The 19711-nt window shown below is 38.4% G+C and overlaps 2 protein-coding genes across 2 annotated transcripts in view; both read right to left on the bottom strand.

The window, feature by feature from the left end:
- The window catches only part of slc5a9 (solute carrier family 5 member 9), a 32128-nt gene extending 20391 nt beyond the window's left edge, over positions 1-11737 (bottom strand). The window contains exons 1-6 of the mRNA XM_061978465.2: positions 11568-11737; positions 5912-6024; positions 5754-5825; positions 5544-5648; positions 5301-5465; positions 5104-5209 (exon numbers count right to left, since the gene is read on the bottom strand). Coding sequence (XP_061834449.1) covers positions 5104-5209; positions 5301-5465; positions 5544-5648; positions 5754-5825; positions 5912-6024; positions 11568-11589 — 583 coding nt within the window. The 5' untranslated portion in view covers positions 11590-11737. The remainder of the gene's footprint in view (positions 1-5103; positions 5210-5300; positions 5466-5543; positions 5649-5753; positions 5826-5911; positions 6025-11567) is intronic.
- A 66-nt stretch (positions 11738-11803) lies between these two features.
- On the bottom strand, positions 11804-18395 carry ndufa11 (NADH:ubiquinone oxidoreductase subunit A11). The gene is made up of 4 exons (XM_061978466.1): positions 18235-18395; positions 15449-15541; positions 15250-15372; positions 11804-11989 (listed from the first exon to the last, which is right to left on the bottom strand). The coding sequence occupies exons 1-4, from the start codon at positions 18311-18313 to the stop codon at positions 11877-11879; spliced, it is 408 nt and encodes a 135-aa protein (XP_061834450.1). The 5' UTR covers positions 18314-18395; the 3' UTR covers positions 11804-11876.
- Positions 18396-19711: the final 1316 nt, after the last annotated feature.

Here is a 19711-nt window from a genome sequence, read left to right as displayed (position 1 = left end):
TAATTTATTTTAGCATAACATACTGTATATTGTATGTAAATGTATTTTGTCTAATCAGTCTGACCTAAGCCTAAGGTTTATTTGTTAAATTAATAATTAAATCTTTGTTATTAACTCATGCTTTTATATAATTTTACAAGGTAGGTCAGATATTTTTGTTTTATTGAATATGATCAAAATCAAGAGTAAGATGACTCATTCAGTGTTAATATTGGAGTGGGTGAGGTCAAACAGGTTAAGAACCCCAGCTATATACAAGGACCCTGCAGATGGAAATTAGCCTTTGGCTACAACCTGACACATTAAAATTGTATATGTTCATTAATGTCCAATAATGTATTATAAGAAATGGTGACTTCCTGTCAGGAGTTGTAATATACATCTATAAACAAGCGTATTGCTGTGTTTAGTGGGACAGACACAAGTTAAGTTGGAGAAAATGTGTTAGTTTATCAATTAATGTTTCTGTGCGGCCCGGTAGCAAATGCGTCACGGACCGGTGGTTGGGGACCACTGCATTAAACCATATCCAATTGTATTTACAATCTGCAAAGAATGTGAAAACACCATCGAAACATCACAAGATGCCACAAATTCAGTCAGCCATTTTGAATATTCCCCTCCGAATACTTTCGGGAATTTCCGGAGAATGTCATCCCAATGGGAATGCTTCTGCACTCTGACCATATTATCAGATCAGTCATACTGGAAAAAAAAAAGCAAAAATCTGGAACAGATGTGCTGTTCATTATTCACAATCCTTATGTGAGACAAGACACATACAGTATGCTTGGCTTATTTTATGCACTGGAAACCGTAAATAAATAGCTAACAATTGAGTCAACAGATCGAGGGTCCTCTATCACACTCATTATACTATCTAAAAACATCTAAATTATACTCTCTAAAAACATCCAGAAAGCACCAACAATACTCCATTTACATGTCCGAACCTGAAAATGAACGAAATATGAGTGATATTGTTATTATAAGCCCTAACGCAGACGGACTATTTTAGCTGATATTGTTGACGACGGCTGCTTCTGCTTGCTCTCAAACTTGTTGAAAGTCAATTCTAGATTATAATTCATGCATCTCTCACCTGGTAGCAGACAAATGTGGCCATGGACCGACAGACTGCTCAAATTTGTCATCCCCAAGATGGAAAAAAGATGCTTGTTGCGGCACCTTTTTCTTTTTTAACCCTTTGTGAGGATTGCAATTTTTAATCCTTATCTAAACAGAACTTTGTGAGCGTCCCAGCGAGAGTAACAAATATTACAGAAAGTGTTTGTTTTATGATGGTTTATCATTGTATGTTTAGCACTTGCAATCGCAATTTTTAATCCTTATCTAAACAGAACTTTATGAGCGTCCCAGCGAGAGTAACAAATATTACAGTAAGTGTTTGTTTTACGATGGTTTATCATTGTATGTTTAGCACTTGCAATTGCAATTTTTAATCCTTATCTAAACAGAACTTTGTGAGCGTCCCAGCGAGAGTAACAAATTGTCATGTCTGTATTATCATGTTTTGTTTTAAGTCATGTTTTGTTTAGTTTCTGTCTTTTCACTTCCTTGTCTGGTCACCATAGCAACCATTAGTTTTCACCTGTCACGTCACGCACCTGTTTCACGTTTTGAGTCACGCACCTGCTTTCACTAATCATGTCCATAGTATTTAAGTTCATTCATTTTCTGTTGTTCGGCCTGACGACCTCACCCCGCATTTATGCCCCCTGTCACACTCTGTCCTCCGCTGCGCACTTCATGTCCATGCCAAGTAAGTTTTGTTTCGATTCATGCCACAGTTAGTGTTTTGTTTAATTGTTCATAGTTTTTTGCCCCCGTGCAAGTCTTTTGTTTTCATTAGTCAAGTTTGTACATCCGCCTTGAGCGCGCCTTTTGTTCCTTTTGTTAGTGTAAAATAAAAAAAAATGTCTTCACCTTCACGCCATGTCTGGTCCAAATGCTCATTTGCACCACGGGAGAACAAACCACGTCAAAGTCCTAGTCATGACACAAATATTACAGTAAGTGTTTGTTTTATGATGGTTTATCATTGTATGTTTAGCACTTAGCAATGCTGCTATTGCTATAGTGTTACACTAAAGCTCCATCCGTTTAGCACTCGGTTTCTAAAACTTATTGCTTATCCTCTTTGTGTTCGGGCTCAAAAACATAAGATTCTGGTTCTTGTTGTTGTCTGGTTAGCTCATTACCTCTCAAAATGGCGCGGGGAATCTCTGTGAGATTGATGCTATTTTTGATCATATCTATTTATTGGCATACTTTGTAAGAATTTTTCATCAGATATGTCTGATAATAGCTTTAACCTAGAGGGAACTAGTTTGTCCAGTCTACTGGTACTTATAGAGGCGAGACGGTTAAGTGTAAATATAATAAATGTAGTATTTTATTGGTGTGTATTTTAGAACAGGTTTTTTTTATTTGTACAGTCCTGTAAACGTATTTAATACACATTTAAAGGTGTTGGTCTCTTATTAGTAAATAATACACGTTCTTACAAAAAATGTCACATCATTTCATGGCCTGCTATGAAATGTCTTGTTCTGTACCTCTATTTATTTACAGCAACACCTTACAATGAATATGTAATTAGTAACTGTAACGACATGCACCTGGTGATAGGTTGATTGGCCATGCTAAATTGTCCCTAGTGTGTAGTGTGAATGTTTGTCTGTCTGTTGGCCCTGCGAAGAGGTGGCGATTTGGGCTCCAGCCCACACCGTGACTCTGAGAGGGATGAGCGGTAGAAAATGGATGAATGAATGGCCATTTTATTCTGTCTAGTGTGTATGTGTTCTTGTATTTCCACCCTTCTTGAGACACCAACAAGGAAAAGTATCTTCCATATGAGGGCCGGTGAAAAAGTTAGGACCAAAATCATGGTCCCAATACGGAAAACCATTGCATCTAATAGAGAATGTCTCATTTGGTCAAATCCATCAAAATGAGGGTCCCAAAAAGGAGGGATTTTTCTGGCCAACATATGAAATAACAAGTGTGTAAGAAATTGAAATGCACCACATTTAGCCAAAATGTATTAAAAAATAAATAAAAAATATGTATATAGAGACATACTGTAATAACTTGAAGTAAATAATGAAGATTAAAAAACAATTACACACAAAAAATATATATATATATATATAAATGAACTAAAAGCAGTCTTTTTCTCACAATGTGTCAACTTTTTTCTTATAAAATTAGGAACAATTTCTGTTTCTCTAATATTGCAATATTTTCTTGTAAAATTATTACTTTTAATGCAAAATGGCTGCTGGTTAGCGCCTTGCATGGCAGCTCCCGCCATCAGTGTGTGAATGTGTGTGTGAATGGGTGAATGTGGAAATACTGTCAAAGCGCTTTGAGTACCTTGAAGGTAGAAAAGCGCTATACAAGTATAACCCATTTATCATTTATTCATTTATTATTTGTCAAATAAAATTCAGAATTGTATCACAATATTGCCAATAGTTTTTGTTGTTCTTGTATAATAGTGACATTTCTTGAGTAAAATGATAACTTTTGTCATAATTTTGCCAAGTAAAATTCCGATTATTATTATAATATTGTGACTTTTGTCGAGTAAAATGACGACTCTTTTCATAAAATTGCGACTGTTATTGAGTAAAATTCCAACTTGTATCATAATATTGGACAAAAGTTCAGTTTTTCTTGTAAAATTTTGACTTGCGTTGAGTAAAATGACGACTTCTATTATAATACTGCCAACATTTTTCTTGTGAAATTGTGACCTTTTTCTTGTGAAATTCCAACTCATTTTTCACAACACGCTTTTTTTAAATTATTTGCATAGTATGTATATATTATTAATGTTGTAAATACACATCTTTATATATCTAAAAAGGGTGGTCCTAAAGAGGGAGGCATTTTTTGGAGGTCTCAAAAAGGTAAGAAATACAAGAATGTGTGTGTGTGTGTGTGTGTGTGTGAAGTGTTCCCCCTCTGGTCAACATATGAAATAACAAGTGTGTGTAAACATTTGAAGTGCTCCCCCTCTGGTCAACATATGAAATAACAAGTGCGTGTAAACATTTGAAGTGCTCCCCCTCTGGTCAACATATGAAACAAGTGTGTGTAAAAAATTGAAGTGTTACCCCTCTGGTCAACATATGAAATAACAAGTGTGTGTAAAAATTTGAAGTGCTCCCCCCTCTGGTCAACATATGAAATAACATTTGTGGGTAACAATTTGAAATGCGCCCCCTTTGGCCAAAATTAATAAAACAAATAAGTATGTATATAGAGACATCCTGTAATAACTTGAAGTAAATAATGAAGATTAAAAACCAATTACAAACAAAAAAATAAAAATCAATTAACTAAAAGCAGTCTTTTTCTCACAATGTGTCGACTTTTTTTTTCTACAATTTCCAATTTTTTCTGTTTCTGTAATATTGCAATATTTTCTAAAAAAATTAATACTTTTTAATGTAAAATAATTACTTTTCAATGCAAAATTGCCATTAAAAAAAATCAGACTTTTATCACAATATTGCCAATTTTCTTGTAAAATGGTGACATTTTTGGAGTAAAATTAGTGAAATTCCGATTATTGTTCAAATATTGCCAAAAGTTTAAGGTTTTCTTATAAAATTGTGACTTTTGTCCAGTAAAATTACGACTCTTTTCATAAAATTGCCAAAATGTTAAGCTTTTCTTGTAAAATTGTGACTTTTACTGAGTAAAATTCCACTTTTATCATAATATTGCACAAATATTCAGTTTTTCTTGTAAAATTTTGACTGGCGTTGAGTAAAATTACAACTTTTATTATAATACTGCCAAAATTCTAAGTTTTTCTTGTGAAATTCCAACTCATTTTTCACAACAAGCTTTTTTATACGTGCATAGTATGTATATATTATTAATGTTGTAAATACACTTCTTTATATATCTAGAAAGGCTGGTCCTAAAGAGGGAGGCATTTTTCTCAGGTCTCAAGAAGGTAACAAATACAAGTGTGTGTGTGTGTGTGTGTGTGTGTGTGTGTGTGTGTGTGTGTGTGTGTGTGTGTGTGTGTGTGTGTGTGTGTGTGCGTGTGTGTGTGTGTACCTGCCACAGTGTACACCGCAGTGATCAACAACAAGACTCCTGTGGACCAGTAGAGATCCCAACCGAGGGAAACTTTGATGAACAACGCTCCTGAGAAGAGCTCAGTCTGGGAGACACACAAACACACGGCATTTGCAACATGTTAACACAGTCTTTCAGTGTGTGTGTGTGTGTGTGTGTGTGTGTGTGTGTCCTACAGATATTTTGGTGAAGATGTAGAGAAACAGGGAGAGGACCGACATGTAGATTTGTATCCGGCGTCCTCCAAAGCGCTTGGCCAGGTATTCCGGCAAGGTCACCACCCCGGCTGCAATGTAGACCGGGATGAAGACCCATCCCAGAGCCACCACGGAGCATGTCGCCTACACACACACACAAAAATCAACTCACACACATTTATAAGAGTGACTGTAGAAGGAGGACCAGGCCTACTTCCTTACGTTCAACTCAAAGCTAGACACAGCGATGCCTCCTGCCGCCGCCGTCCCCCCTAGCATGATAAACGACGAGCTTCCGATGTTACTGGACATCAGAGAGGTTCCGACCTAAAGAGTGTCGGACACTGATGAGCGATTGACATGTCCAACGGCGTCCTGCGGGATCGTAGTGGACGCGTTCTTGGAGACAAGAACATCTGAACACAGACTTACGGGCCACCAGGTCATGGAGCGCCCTGCCAGGAAGTAACCCCCCACCGTGGTGCCGTTGGCCCTCACTGATGCCTGAAGACAAAAAGAAGGACATCGTGGGGGTCACCATCCTCCCGATCTGGCGACATGAGATGATCCAAGACATTTGGTTGACTCACCCAGATAGCGACGGCCATGACCAGAAGTAGGTAGATCACCACCACGGCTATGTCCGCAGCCTCCAAGCCAATTAGACTGGGAGACGTTGCCGTGGGGACGGCGGAGCTGCTGGCTGCGACAAGACGTGTCATATTTTTCCCAAACAACCAAGAATGGCATTCCACAAAGTTCTATACTGGCCCCCTCGGCTTTTTGTGGCCCCCTTTCACTCCTCCAATAACCCAACTGGAACCACTGCTAGAGGGAACTGTGAGCTACCTCTTTTGGACAAAATGTGATATTTCTAAAGAAAGTACACCTCTCTCTGTCAGGGAACATTCCAGTTGTGCAAGTTTTAAAGGCAATTTGAAGGTGTGGCTCAAGAATTGTTCCAATATTTAAATATGCCAAAATGTCTATGCTTACATAGGAAAAGTAATGATGTACTCAGTGATGGGTACTAGTAACAAGCAACTGTAGCGGAGCTATGGAGCTTAACTACATTTACCAGCAGCTTGGCGGTAGCTTCACTACTTTTTGAACGAGTAGTGAATCCTGTAGCTTAGCTATTTTTAGAACCACATAGCTTAGTGAAGTAGTGAAGTATATTTATATAGCGCTTTTTCTCTAGTGACTCAAAGCGCTTTACATAGTGAAACCCAATATCTAAGTTCCATTTAAACCAGTGTGGGTGGCACTGGGAGCAGGTGGGTAAAGTGTCTCGCCCAAGGACACAACGGCAGTGACTAGGATGGCGGAAGCGGGGATCGAACCTGCAACCCTCAAGTTGCTGGCACGGCCACTCTACCAACCGAGCTATACCGCTTACATCAAAGCTACAAGCTACAAAGAGAGAAAAAGCACAAACAAAAAAAAGAGAGACAATCCAATGACCTGGATGAATGAGAACATCCATGAGGTTGGTGTTGGTATGATGAGTCACAATTGGCGGAGGTTAGGGCGAAACATTACAGGCCGGCCAATCAGAGGCAAGATAAGGCGGGTCATTAAAACCAGGAAGTAAAATCATAACGGACGCGCACTCATGTCACATGACGACGATGGAGTCGGAGACAGAGGGACGCTTCAAGCTGACCACTCTAAAAAACATGCTTGAAAATGGCAAATGGAGCACGGTGGAAGAGGGGTTAGTGCGTCTGCCTCACAATACGAAGGTTCTGAGTAGTCTGGGGTTCAATCCCAGGCTCGGGATCTTTCTGTGTGGAGTTTGCATGTTCTCCCCGTGACTGCGTGGGTTCCCTCCGGGCACTCCGGCTTCCTCCCACCTCCAAAGACATGCACCTGGGGATAGGTTGATTGGCAACACTAAATGGTCCCTAGTGTGTGAATGTTGTCTGTCTATCTGTGTTGGCCCTGCAATGAGGTGGCGACTTGTCCAGGGTGTACCCCGCCTTCCGCCCGATTGTAGCTGAGATAGGCTCCAGCGCCCCCCGCGACCCCGAAGGGAATAAGCGGTAGAAAATGGATGGATGGGTGGATTAGATTTTTCCTTTCGTGATGAAGATGACGTCCAGGAAACCCACAATAATGCATGTCCTCGGCCATATTTAGACACATGTATTTGTTTCAAGAAAACAATGCCCGGCTGATATGTATATATATATAAACATATATATATATATATATGTTTATAATATATACATACATATGTATGTATATATATATATATGTTTATAATATATACATACATATGTATATATATATATATATATATATATATATATATATATATATATATATATATATATACACATACATATATATATATATACACATACATACATACATATATATATATATATTCATACATATATATATACACATACATATATATATATATACCGTATGTATGTATATATATATATATATATATATACACATACATACATAGGTATGTATATATATATGTATGTTTATAATATATATATACATATGTATATATATACATACATATGTATGTATATATATATATATATATATATACACCTATGTATATATATATACATATGTATATATATATATACACATATGTATATATCAGTGACGTGCAGTCACTAGAGGCAGGTGAGGCGGGGCCTCACCTGCCATCATGGAAAGAAAAAAAATGTAAAAAATAAATAAATAAATAAAATTGTTATATGTAGCCAGTGATTATACTATAAAGTTATTTTCCATTTAACTTCACCAGTTTTAGATTATTTTTATTCAAAATCGCTGAATTTTCACATTTCCCATTCAAATACTGAGAAGAGACGGTGCGGTGAACAGCAACCAGTTGAGGCACGTCACTCAGTGCCTCAACATGGATTCCGGACTCGGCTAACTGCTGGCCTGCTGTGCAGTGAGACTGTATTGCTATATGAACTATATTATACATTTCCATAGTTTAGTTAGCTGAGGTATATAATGTACAGTGTATTTTGTCAACAACTGTATGTGTGTAACGTATTTCTTGTGCTTAGCGATCATAAAACGGCTGCAAAAGACGCACTGGCTGAGGCTCCAGTAATCCCGCCTCCTGCACCCCCGCCGTAGAATTGTTATATCAACTAAAGCCCACACTTAAACTTTCCACGTGCAAGATTGAATCTATTTAAAAAAGTTATTTCATAAGAAGCCAAAAAGTGCAAAAACAATTATGTTCGTGTTGGAGGAGTTGTGAATGACTGCAGGGCCACAACATTAGGTACACCTGCAGACTGCAGGTGTATCTAATTCACAACTCCTCCAACACGAACATTATTGTTTTTGCACTTTTTGGCTTCTTATTAAATAACTTTTGTAACCTATTTTATGGGCTTTTCTCTTTGAGATGTTAAGTTCCTGTTATGCGCTGTTATACAGTATATGCCTTGAACTCTTATTTTGAAGGCGCTAAGAGCGGAAGTGATGACATGGAGTGGAGCGGAGGTTTTTGAAAGAAGGTAAATAAAGTGGTCCTCGTGTAAACTGGAGCCTCCGTGTTTGTTATTTTGTAGTTTCATACAGTATAGGCCACATTTATAAACCCTCGGTTACACTTTTTTAAATAGATTCAATCTTGCACGTGGAAAGTTTAAGTGAGGGCTTTAGTTGTGGACTTCATTTATAAGTAAAGGTAAGACCATAATAACGTTTTTTTTTATTAAATGTGCTTTTTTGTGTGCTACAGTTTGTATGTGTAAAGTTAAAGTTAAGTTAAAGTAGCAATGATTGTCACACACACACTAGGTGTAATGAAATTTGTCCTCTGCATTTGACCCATCCCCTTGTTCACCCCCTGGGAGGTGAGGGGAGCAGTGGGCAGCAGCGGCGCCGCGCCCGGGAATCATTTTTGGTGATTTAACCCCCAATTCCAAGCCTTGATGCTGAGTGCCAAGCAGGGAAGAATGCTGGTATGAGCTTTTAAACATAACCCGTTAACTGCTGCCAATCAAATGGTGAATAAGATACTCTTTAGGGTTCATATGTTTATAAATCTGACTGTGATGAAGTCAGTGCCTCACCAGTCATCAACCTCACCGCACGTCACTGTTGCATTCTCTCCATGAGCTTCAAGAGGTAGTCACCTGAAATGGTTTTCACTTCACAAGTGTCATAGTTTTGATGCATTCAGTGACAATCTACAAGGTGAATGGTCATGAAAAAAAATAAAACGCATTGAAATTAGAAGGTGTGTCCAAACTTTTGGCCTGTACTGTATGTTCATCAATGTTGATTGCTAAAACCATCACTTTTCTATCAGTCACAGTGACTTTTCAAAACAAAAATATTACAGCAAAAATCATATGGGTTGATTGACATGTTTATTCTGTAAGCTAACTTCAATAGTTTGAAATTATTTTGACAGTTAATGCCAGTTATCCTGTCAACCTTTCACAAGACTTCAATTTGTTAATTGAAAGTATAAACACTTTTTACAGTAAACAAATGGTAAAACAGTACTAAACAATTCCATTAAAAAACAATTGGTGTCATTATTAACTTTCTGTCCAAGCTTGTATAATCTACTGCCTTGTTCAATTGTAAAAAATATTCTGTGCCTAAAATTCACATTTCTATCACAATTATCATACTGTAAACATGGTAAGCTAACTTCATTAAAATTAATAGTCCTGTCAATAGCATGGAATTACAATTCAAATGTAGTTTTTTTGTAAGCCTTTCAAAAGAATTCAAAATATGAAAAATTAATGAAAATTAATTTAAGCCATCAGACACTTGAAAAGTGGCACATCACATCTCTAATGTAATCATTTGAACTTTTCAACAGAAATAGCACTGCAAATATATTAAGGACATACTTCTGTATTTTGGTAGTTATGCTGTCAACATTTAACAAGATTTCTTCAACTTGGACTTGAAAGCATAAATAGTATAAACACTTTTAACAGTATAACAGTACTAAACAATTCCAATAGATAACATTGGTGTCATTACCTTTTTGTGGCTAAAATCCGAAAAACGTTGACAGTTTTCCACTTGTATCGCTAGCAACGGCATTAGACTTGTGTTTTTTTGTCCCAACGTGGTCTTTTACATCGCTAATTCCTCCGTGTCCGATCGAAAAATCTTGTCTGCACAAGGTGCAATTCGCATAGTTTTCACCCTTTTTGGAACGGATAATTATTCCCGGATAGGCTTTTGAATATTCTTCACGGAATGACTGCAGTTTTCTTTTCGGTTTAAGACTCGTTTGCCATTTTTCTCCGGCTGATTCCATGATCGTTCGCTCGTTTGGAAACAATGGCAACTGGTGCCTCGTGCTTGGCAGCGGTGCTATAAATAGCCTCGCGCATGGCATTCGGAATGGCTCGATAGGAAGTTACGGGAAGCAGTGTCGATTGTCATTGTTGTTACGCGATTTCGTGAATAAAACTTAAAAAAAAAAAAATTCTTTTAATTAATGAAAAACCGTATTTTTTATCACTGCAACCGTAACCCGGAATAGGTTGATGAAAACCGTACTAATTACGGGAAAACCGGAGTAGTTGGCAGGTATGTGATTGTCCCATGTGACAAATAAATGTAAAATTAAACAAATATTACTAGGGTTGGATTTTATAAGTTGCTAATCAAATGGAACTCTCCTCCAAGGGGAGGAGAGTTCCATGCAGGGCAAAAGAGCAGGTGCTTGAGCACCACTTGGGAGAAGTTGATTTTGTCTCCATCAAAATATGTTTGGACTATTGTGGGCATAATGGAGGGCATAATATAATAAAGGACATGGGATGTTCTTTAGTGTACCGCTATCTGATATGAGAAGAAAAGATAAGCAGGCAGCTTGGACTGTGTTTCCCAACGAGGATAACCACCAATCAATAGGTCATAAACCATTATCATGGCGGAGTGTGTTTTAAAGGCCGGTGAAAGGTTCATTTTTATGTTGTAAATAAAACACTTTAAAAGTCATTTTACAGGACAGACTAAGAATACACAACACAGGGATGCAAAAGTTTCAACTGCCACTTGCCATGAAACATCCCTGAGATGTTCTTCAGACATGCATGCATGGTCCAATGTGACATTGAACATCATCACCCTCTCAAGCCAAGAATGAAGCTTAGTTCAGCTGAGACCACAAAGCTCAAACTCAAGCAGAACCGACGGTCCTCTTTTAAGGTCCTCATCGCAACACCTTCCCCCCCACCCCAAAAAAAGAGAACTTCCACAGACCTTGGGGAAGCGTAGTAGACATGTTGTTCCAGTTCTTCCAGTCCGAGCGAGGGTAGTCACAGCCGATGCCGTCTTGTGCGTGCGAGATTAATAATTAGTCATTGTGTAGTCAAGTCAGCAGGCAAGTGTTGAACAGTGATGACATCACTTCCTGCTACTTACCCTGTCCGAGGGCAGCACACGCCAGGAGCGTCGAGTCGTCGGCGCAAATTTGCAAGAAGCGTCACGCGAGCAGATTTCTTTCTCATAAAGAACTTTATTAAATCAGACTCTTTATTCACAACATCAAGTTACATGTGCACAATTTCTTCAAAATTTGGGGGAACTGAGAATAGCCCAGTTTTCCTTTTTGGCCGCTTTGGAAAAGTAGCCCAGCGTTCCCAGAGCCAAACACGCCATCGTGCCAGTCGCGGCATTGTGGGCTGCACACACACACACACACACACACACACACACACACACACACACACACACACACATATATATATTACACACAATTATTTATGCTATCAAGATGCATTTGCAAAGGAGCTAATTAAACAGGATGTAACTTAATGAGACACGGTGTGCTCAGGGGTGTGGTCATGATGTCACTGTGAACACCCGTTTTGAGTGAAGAAGCGCCAGTAAAAGGTTCCCCCCCCCCATTAATTTGTTTGATTAAAAAAAGCACAGTATTTTCCGGACTATAGAGCGCACCCACTAAATTTTAAAAGGAAAAAAACATTCTCATATATTCGCCACACTGGATTATAAGCCTCAGATATATGAGTTGTGGAATGAGTTAATGGCAGCACGGTGGAAGAGGGGTTAGTGCAGCGTTTCTCAAAGTGTGGGGCGCGCCCCACTGGTGGGGAATAGAGACATGACAGGTGGGGCGCGAGGAACGGGAGGAAATTTCACTTTAAAACATTTTTTTTATTATTATATTCTTAGATATTTTTTTTTTACTATGCTTTCATTTTCTATACACACTGTAAATCACTTTGTGATTCTGTCTGTGAAATCCGCTATATAAATAAATGGAAATTACCGGTACTTATTTTTACTGTAGGCTTTAAATTTCTCGGTAGGAGCGAAAGTTTGACAGACATAGCAACAGTAACTAATGGGGGCGGGGCTAAGCGGAACAAACTTTCGCGCGGATGGGTAGCAGGCTAATGTGTGGACCACAATTACACAAATATATACATTTGTGACTCGCACCTCAAAGGTCGTCGAGCCAGAGCCAGCGCCTGCAGAGAAACAAAAATCTGACGGGCACACACTGTCATTCACCGGGAAACAGCTCAGCCCCGAACTCAATGAGGTTTTAACAGATGTTGTGAGCGCGGTAAATTTGATCAAAACACGACCACTGAAAGTGCGACTGTTCTCTGCACTGTGTGAGGAAATGGGAGCTGATCATACAGCAGTGCTATTTCACAGTGAAGCAAGGTGGCTCTCCTGGGGGAAAGTGCTGTCACTTGCCCTGTCTTGCCAAATGCATAGCTCCTCCTTTTTTTTTTTGCAAAGATTGCAAAGTGGCACTTTTATTTTATTTATTATTGAACTTGATGCAAGTTATTTGATTTATTATTGAACTTGATGCAAGTTATAACACTTTTTTTAATTTATTATTGAACTTGATGCAAGTTATAACACTTTTTTTTATTTATTATTGAACTTGATGCAAGTTATAACACTTTTTTTGATTTATTATTGAACTTGATGCAAGTCATAACACTTTTTTTGATTTATTATTGAACTTGATGCAAGTTATAACACTTTTGTTTGATTTATTATTGAACTTGATGCGAGTTATAACACTTTTTTTGATTTATTATTGAACTTGATGCAAGTTATTTGATTTATTATTGAACTTGATGCAAGTTATAACACTTTTTTGATTTATTATTGAACGTGATGCAAGTTAACACTTTTTTTGATTTATTATTGAACTTGATGCAAGTTATTTGATTTATTATTGAACTTGATGCAAGTTATAACACTTTTTTTGATTTATTATTGAACGTGATGCAAGTTATAACACTTTTTTTGATTTATTATTGAACTTGATGCAAGTTATAACACTTTTTTTGATTTATTATTGAACTTGATGCAAGTTATAACACTTTTTTTGATTTATTATTGAACTTGATGCAAGTTATAACACTTTTGTTTTATTTATTATTGAACTTGATAGAAGTTATTTTATTTATTATTGAACTTGATGCAAGTTATACCACAACTGCACAGTTATTTTATTTATTATTGAACTTGATGTTATTTTATGTTATTGAGTTTGAATGTATACAACTTGATGTTCAATAAATTTGAAAATGTTAAAGTTTGGCATTAGCGCTCTGTTGGGGTGATGGGGGCAGGTGGGGCTTGAAAACTCCCCCTTGTCCAAAGTGGGGGATGACAAAAAAAGTTTGAGAACCACTGGGTTAGTGCGTCTGCCTCACAATACAAAGGTCCTGAGTAGTTGTGAGTTCAAATCAGAATCTTTCTGTGTGGAGTTTGCATGTTCTTCCCGTGACTGCGTGGATTCCCTCCGGGTACTCCGGCTTCTTCCCACCTCCAAAGACATGCACCTGGGGATAGGCCCCTCCCACCTCTAAAGACATGCACCTGGGGATAGGCCCCCCCCACCTCCAAAGACATGCACCTGGGGATAGGTTGATTGGCAACACTAAATGGTCCTTAGTGTGTGAATGTGAGTGTGAATGTTGTCTGTCTATCTGTGTTGGCCCTGCGATGAGGTGGCGACTTGTCCAGGATGTACCCCGCCTTCCGCCCGATTGTAGCTGAGATAGGCTCCAGCGTCCCCCGCGACCCCGAAGGGAATAAGCGGTAGAAAATGGATGGATGGAATTAGTTAATTACACAGAAACAACAATTACATACCTTAATTAAATGTTTACAAACGGTGTATACTCGGCAGTAAAACGGCTGATCAAACAAAGCAAAAGTCATCATCATGAACTCACTAGCTGCGAAAGCTAGCTCTCCAATCAGCTAACCAGACTCATTAAGTCCACGGAGACGTTTTGGTGAATTTATGGAGGAATTTGTGAAACAATACAAAAATAATGCCACTAAGTTAATACTAACAGAGACACTTGTAAACGTGTTAGCATATTTGCTAATGCTAAGAACGCTAGCTTGAGGACATTACGATAGCACGTACAAATTATGCATGAAATCACGCCCACAGACATCGTACATGGGACGGTTTCCCCATCCATCCATTTTCTACCTATCTCATAAGTATGAACTGTTTTAGTTATATTGTAAAAAAAATTGCACACATTGCTTTGGAGTGACGAATGAAGAATCAAAAATTCTTTGGAAGGTTTTACATTTTCAACTTTTAACATCTGCATTGAGCGAACACGTCCAAATGATGGCGCCATAGCACAAACGACAACATACCATTTTAGTGTCTGCTTGGGTTCTATTGAACACAAATCATTATGGCCACTAGCAAAAAATCAAAAAGATAGCCACACTGTTTTGTAAACCGCAGGGTTCAAAGCCTGGGGATAAAAGTAGCGGTTTATATTCCGAAATTTACAGTAAAAGTGTGGAATTTTTTTGATCAGGGGGGTTTCCTCCAAATAAAATTTTGCTTGGCCTGGGGCAAAGTCACTAGTCCACTTGACAAGCAAACAAAACTCATTTTGCTGCTACTTACTCTTAGCTCCCAGGAAGATTCCAGAAGCGCAGCCCCCTACAAAGTAGTTCACCGGGTCGTCCGGAGACTCGCGAGCCTGCGCAGTGAGACACGTTACCATGCCGAAGATGGCGCCCATCGTGGCTGGAAACGACGACATCCTCAATGAGTGCGTTTAGACGTTACGTGACCACCAGAGGACGTATCCATGGTAACTTACCCATTGTGACAGTGTTGTTGCCTGCCCGTTGTAGACCCTCCATTGCCGTTTCAGGCTCGTAAGCCACCATGTGGTACGCCGTACCCACCAGGCCTGACAACACAAAACATCAACACAGCTAAGCCTGCAGCGGTGGAATAATGTGGGTGGGGAGCGTTTCCACAGAGTGTTTCCAGAGCCTGAAATGTGGGTGTCAGGGACAGACGCGGAAGGAGATTTTTACAACAAAGTTCTAAAGCTTACTGATATTTCACATACATCAGATTGTAGGTGGGGTTTTTTTTACCCTTAAAGTTCATATTTCGCTGTGTTTCTTGTATTTTTGTTGACATGTGGATGGAGAGGGGGTGTGACGGTCATACATTTTCAATATTCAGTGTTTTATCGTTCATAGTTAACATTGTAAATAGCACATTCTTTATTTTCAAGTACAATCTGGGTATCTCATTCAGTAACGCACGCTATTTTGCATTGTTTTGTTTACACTAACCTGGCTTCTTCACCAAATGTGAAGCGAGCGCAGACTTGCCCTAAACAGCAGGCCCGGCCGACCTGTCTGACAAGCCTGTAAATTGTGTTGGTCATGTATGATGTCTTTTTCTTATTTTCTTCGTGATGTGTAACGTCTATTGCATACCTGCCAACTTTTGAAATCAGAAAAACCTAGTAGCCAGGGTCCAGGGGCCGCAGGCCCCGGTAGGTCCAGGACAAAGTCCTGGTGGGGGGTTCAGGCTTCGCCCCCCGACGCAAAATGATTATTAGCATTCAGACAGGTTAAAATGTTGCTAAAACCATCACTTTTCTATCAGTCACAGTGACTTTTCAAAACAAAAATATTACAGCAAAAATCATATGGGTTGATTGGCATGTTTATTCTGTAAGCTAACTTCAATAGTTTGAAATTATTTTGACAGTTAATGCCAGTTATCCTGTCAACCTTTCACAAGACTTCAATTTGTTCATTGAAAGTATAAACACTTTTTACAGTAAACAAATGGTAAAACAGTACTAAACAATTCCATTAAAAAAAAAAAATGGTGTCATTATTAACTTTCTGTCCAAGCTTGTATAATCTACTGCCTTGTTCAATTGTAAAAAATATTCTGTGCCTAAAATTCACATTTCTATCACAATTATCATACTGTAAACATGGTAAGCTAACTTCATTAAAATTAATAGTCCTGTCAATAGCATGGAATTACAATTCAAATGTCGTTTTTTTGTAAGCCTTTCAAAAGAATTCAAAATATGAAAAATTAATGAAAATTAATTGAAGCCATCAGACACTTGAAAAGTGGCACATCACATCTCTAATGTAATCATTTGAACTTTTCAACAGAAATAGCACTGCAAAAATATTAAGGACATACTTCTGTATTTTGGTAGTTATGCTGTCAAAATTTAACAAGATTTCTTCAACTTGGACTTGAAAGCATAAATAGTATAAACACTTTTAACAGTATAACAGTACTAAACAATTCCAATAGATAACATTGGTGTCATTACCTTTTTGTGGCTAAAATCCGAAAAACGTTGAAAGTTTTCCACTTGTATCGCTAGCAACGGCATTAGACTTGTGTTCTTTTGTCCCAACGTGGTCTTTTACATCGCTAATTCCTCCGTGTCCGATCGAAAAATCTTGTCTGCACAAGGTGCAATTCGCGTAGTTTTCACCCTTTTTGGAACGGATAATTATTCCCGGATAGGCTTTTGAATATTCTTCACGGAATGACTGCAGTTTTCTTTTCGGTTTAAGACTCGTTTGCGATTTTTCTCCGGCTGATTCCATGATCGTTCGCTCGTTTGGAAACAATGGCAACTGGTGCCTCGTGCTTGGCAGCGGTGCTATAAATAGCCTCGCGCATGGCATTCAGAATGGCTCGATAGGAAGTTACGGGAAGCAGTGTCGATTGTGATTGTTGTTACGCGATTTCGTGAATAAAACTTTAAAAAAATAATAATAATTAATTAATGAAAAACCGTATTTTTTATCACTGCAACCGTAACCCGGAATAGGTTGATGAAAACCGTACTAATTACAGGAAAACCGGAGTAGTTGGCAGGTATGCATGTGGATGGAGAGGGGGTGTGACGGTCATACATTTTCAATATTCAGTGTTTTATCGTTCATAGTTAACATTGTAAATAGCACATTCTTTATTTTCAAGTACAATCTGGGTATCTCATTCAGTAACGCACGCTAATTTGCATTGTTTTGTTTACACTAACCTGGCTTCTTCACCAAACGCGAAGCGAGCGCAGACCTGTCTGACAAGCCTGTAAATTGTGTTGGTCATGTATGATGTCTTTTTCTTATTTTCTTCGTGATGTGTAACGTCTATTGTTTAAATGTACTGCAGTGAAAATGAATTTCCCCAGCGGGGACTAATAAATCTAAATGTAATATCTTAAACTTGTTGAATTATTTTTACCTTTTTATAATATGCCGAGGGCCAATAAAAAGTGTGCCGACTTGGCCCCCGGCGCCTTACTTTGAACACCACTGGTTGTAATGGGCTTGTTGTTGTTTGCAGCTAAAAAATAAAAATAAAAAAAAAGTTTTAAAAACATCATGACTTATGTTTTTCACTTAATGACACACATAGTAAGATTTAATTGAAATAAAGCCGTCAAAATGTTGTTATATACAATGAAGACCATTTGTTGTCATTGTGGCAATGAGCTAAGCGGCTAGCTCAGAGCGTTAGCATTAGCTACAAGATCACGACGCCCTTTCATCAGCGCTGAGCTTTTCGAGGATTTTATGAAAATGGTTGAATATTCACCCAAAGCCGTGGCCATCTTTGTTGTTATCCATGTTTTCTCCACACAGTTTGTCCCCTCCGGAGAGTCCCAGTAGCCCATGTCCGATTTAGCAAGGGCAATCTCGCCGCGACACGAATTCTCGCGAGAACAAGCGTTGGCTTAGAACGTCACAGTAGGTTGCGTTACTGCCACCTACCGGACGGGAGTGTAGAGCTCAAATATTTCATATGGTTGTATAGAAAGACTTGGTTTTGTTACCAGAATTATATCAATCAATTTGACGAGTAAACAAGAGGAAACATAAAGTGTGGGGGAACACATATAAGAGTAACATAAAGTGTGGGGGAACACATATAAGAGTAACATAAAGTGTGGGGGAACACATATAAGAGTAACAAAGTGTGGGGGACACATATAAGAGTAACATAAAGTGTGGGGGAACACATATAAGAGTAACATAAAGTGTGGGGGGACACATATAAGAGTAACATAAAGTGTGGGGGAACACAAATAAGAGTATAATAAAGTGTGGGGGAACACATATAAGAGTAACATAAAGTGTGGTGGAACACATATAAGAGTAACATAAAGTGTGGGGGAACACATATAAGAGTAACATAAAGTGTGGGGGGAACACATATAAGAGTAACATAAAGTGTGGGGGGAACACATATAAGAGTAACAAAGTGGGGTGGAACACATATAAGAGTAACATAAAGTATGGGGGAACACATATAAGAGTAACATAAAGTGTGGGGGAACATATATAAGAGTAACAAAGTGTGGGGGAACACATATAAGAGTAAAATAAAGTGTGGGGAACACATATAAGAGTAACATAAAGTGTGGGGGAACACATATAAGAGTACATAAAGTGTGGGGGAACACATATAAGAGTAACATAAAGTGTGGGGGAACACATATAAGAGTACATAAAGTGTGGGGGAACACATATAAGAGTAACAAAGTGTGGTGGAACACATATAAGAGTAACATAAAGTGTGGGGGAACATATATAAGAGTAACAAAGTGTGGGGGAACACATATAAGAGTAAAATAAAGTGTGGGGAACACATATAAGAGTAACATAAAGTGTGGTGGAACACATATAAGAGTAACATAAAGTGTGGGGGAACACATATAAGAGTAACATAAAGTGTGGGGGGAACACATATAAGAGTAACATAAAGTGTGGGGGGAACACATATAAGAGTAACATAAAGTGTGGGGGAACACATGTAAGAGTAACATAAAGTGTGGGGAGACACATATAAGAGTAACAAAGTGTGGGGGAACACATATAAGAGTAACATAAAGTGTGGGGGGACACATATAAGAGTAACATAAAGTGGTGGGGGAACACATATAAGAGTAACATAAAGTTTGGGGGAACACATATAAGAGTAAAATAAAGTGTGGGGGAACACATATAAGAGTAACATAAAGTGTGGGGGAACACATATAAGAGTAACATAAAGTGTGGGGAACACATATAAG

This window comes from Nerophis lumbriciformis, linkage group LG18 (genome assembly GCF_033978685.3).
Source record: "Nerophis lumbriciformis linkage group LG18, RoL_Nlum_v2.1, whole genome shotgun sequence".
NCBI lineage: Eukaryota > Metazoa > Chordata > Actinopteri > Syngnathiformes > Syngnathidae > Nerophis > Nerophis lumbriciformis.
Note: the sequence above shows the minus strand (reverse complement) of the source record. Positions and strands in the feature narration are given on the sequence as shown.

What these genes read in the sequence shown, in the direction of transcription:
- ndufa11 (XM_061978466.1), bottom strand. Translation starts at nt 18,313, where the DNA reads ATGGGCTACTGGGACTCTCCGGAGGGGACAAACTGTGTGGAGAAAACA. An exon ending in CAACAACACTGTCACAATGG is followed by an intron (nt 15,373 to 15,448) that starts GTAAGTTACCAT and finishes CGTCGTTTCCAG; the next exon opens with CCACGATGGGCGCCATCTTC. An exon ending in AATCTTCCTGGGAGCTAAGA is followed by an intron (nt 11,990 to 15,249) that starts GTAAGTAGCAGC and finishes GTGTGTGTGCAG; the next exon opens with CCCACAATGCCGCGACTGGC.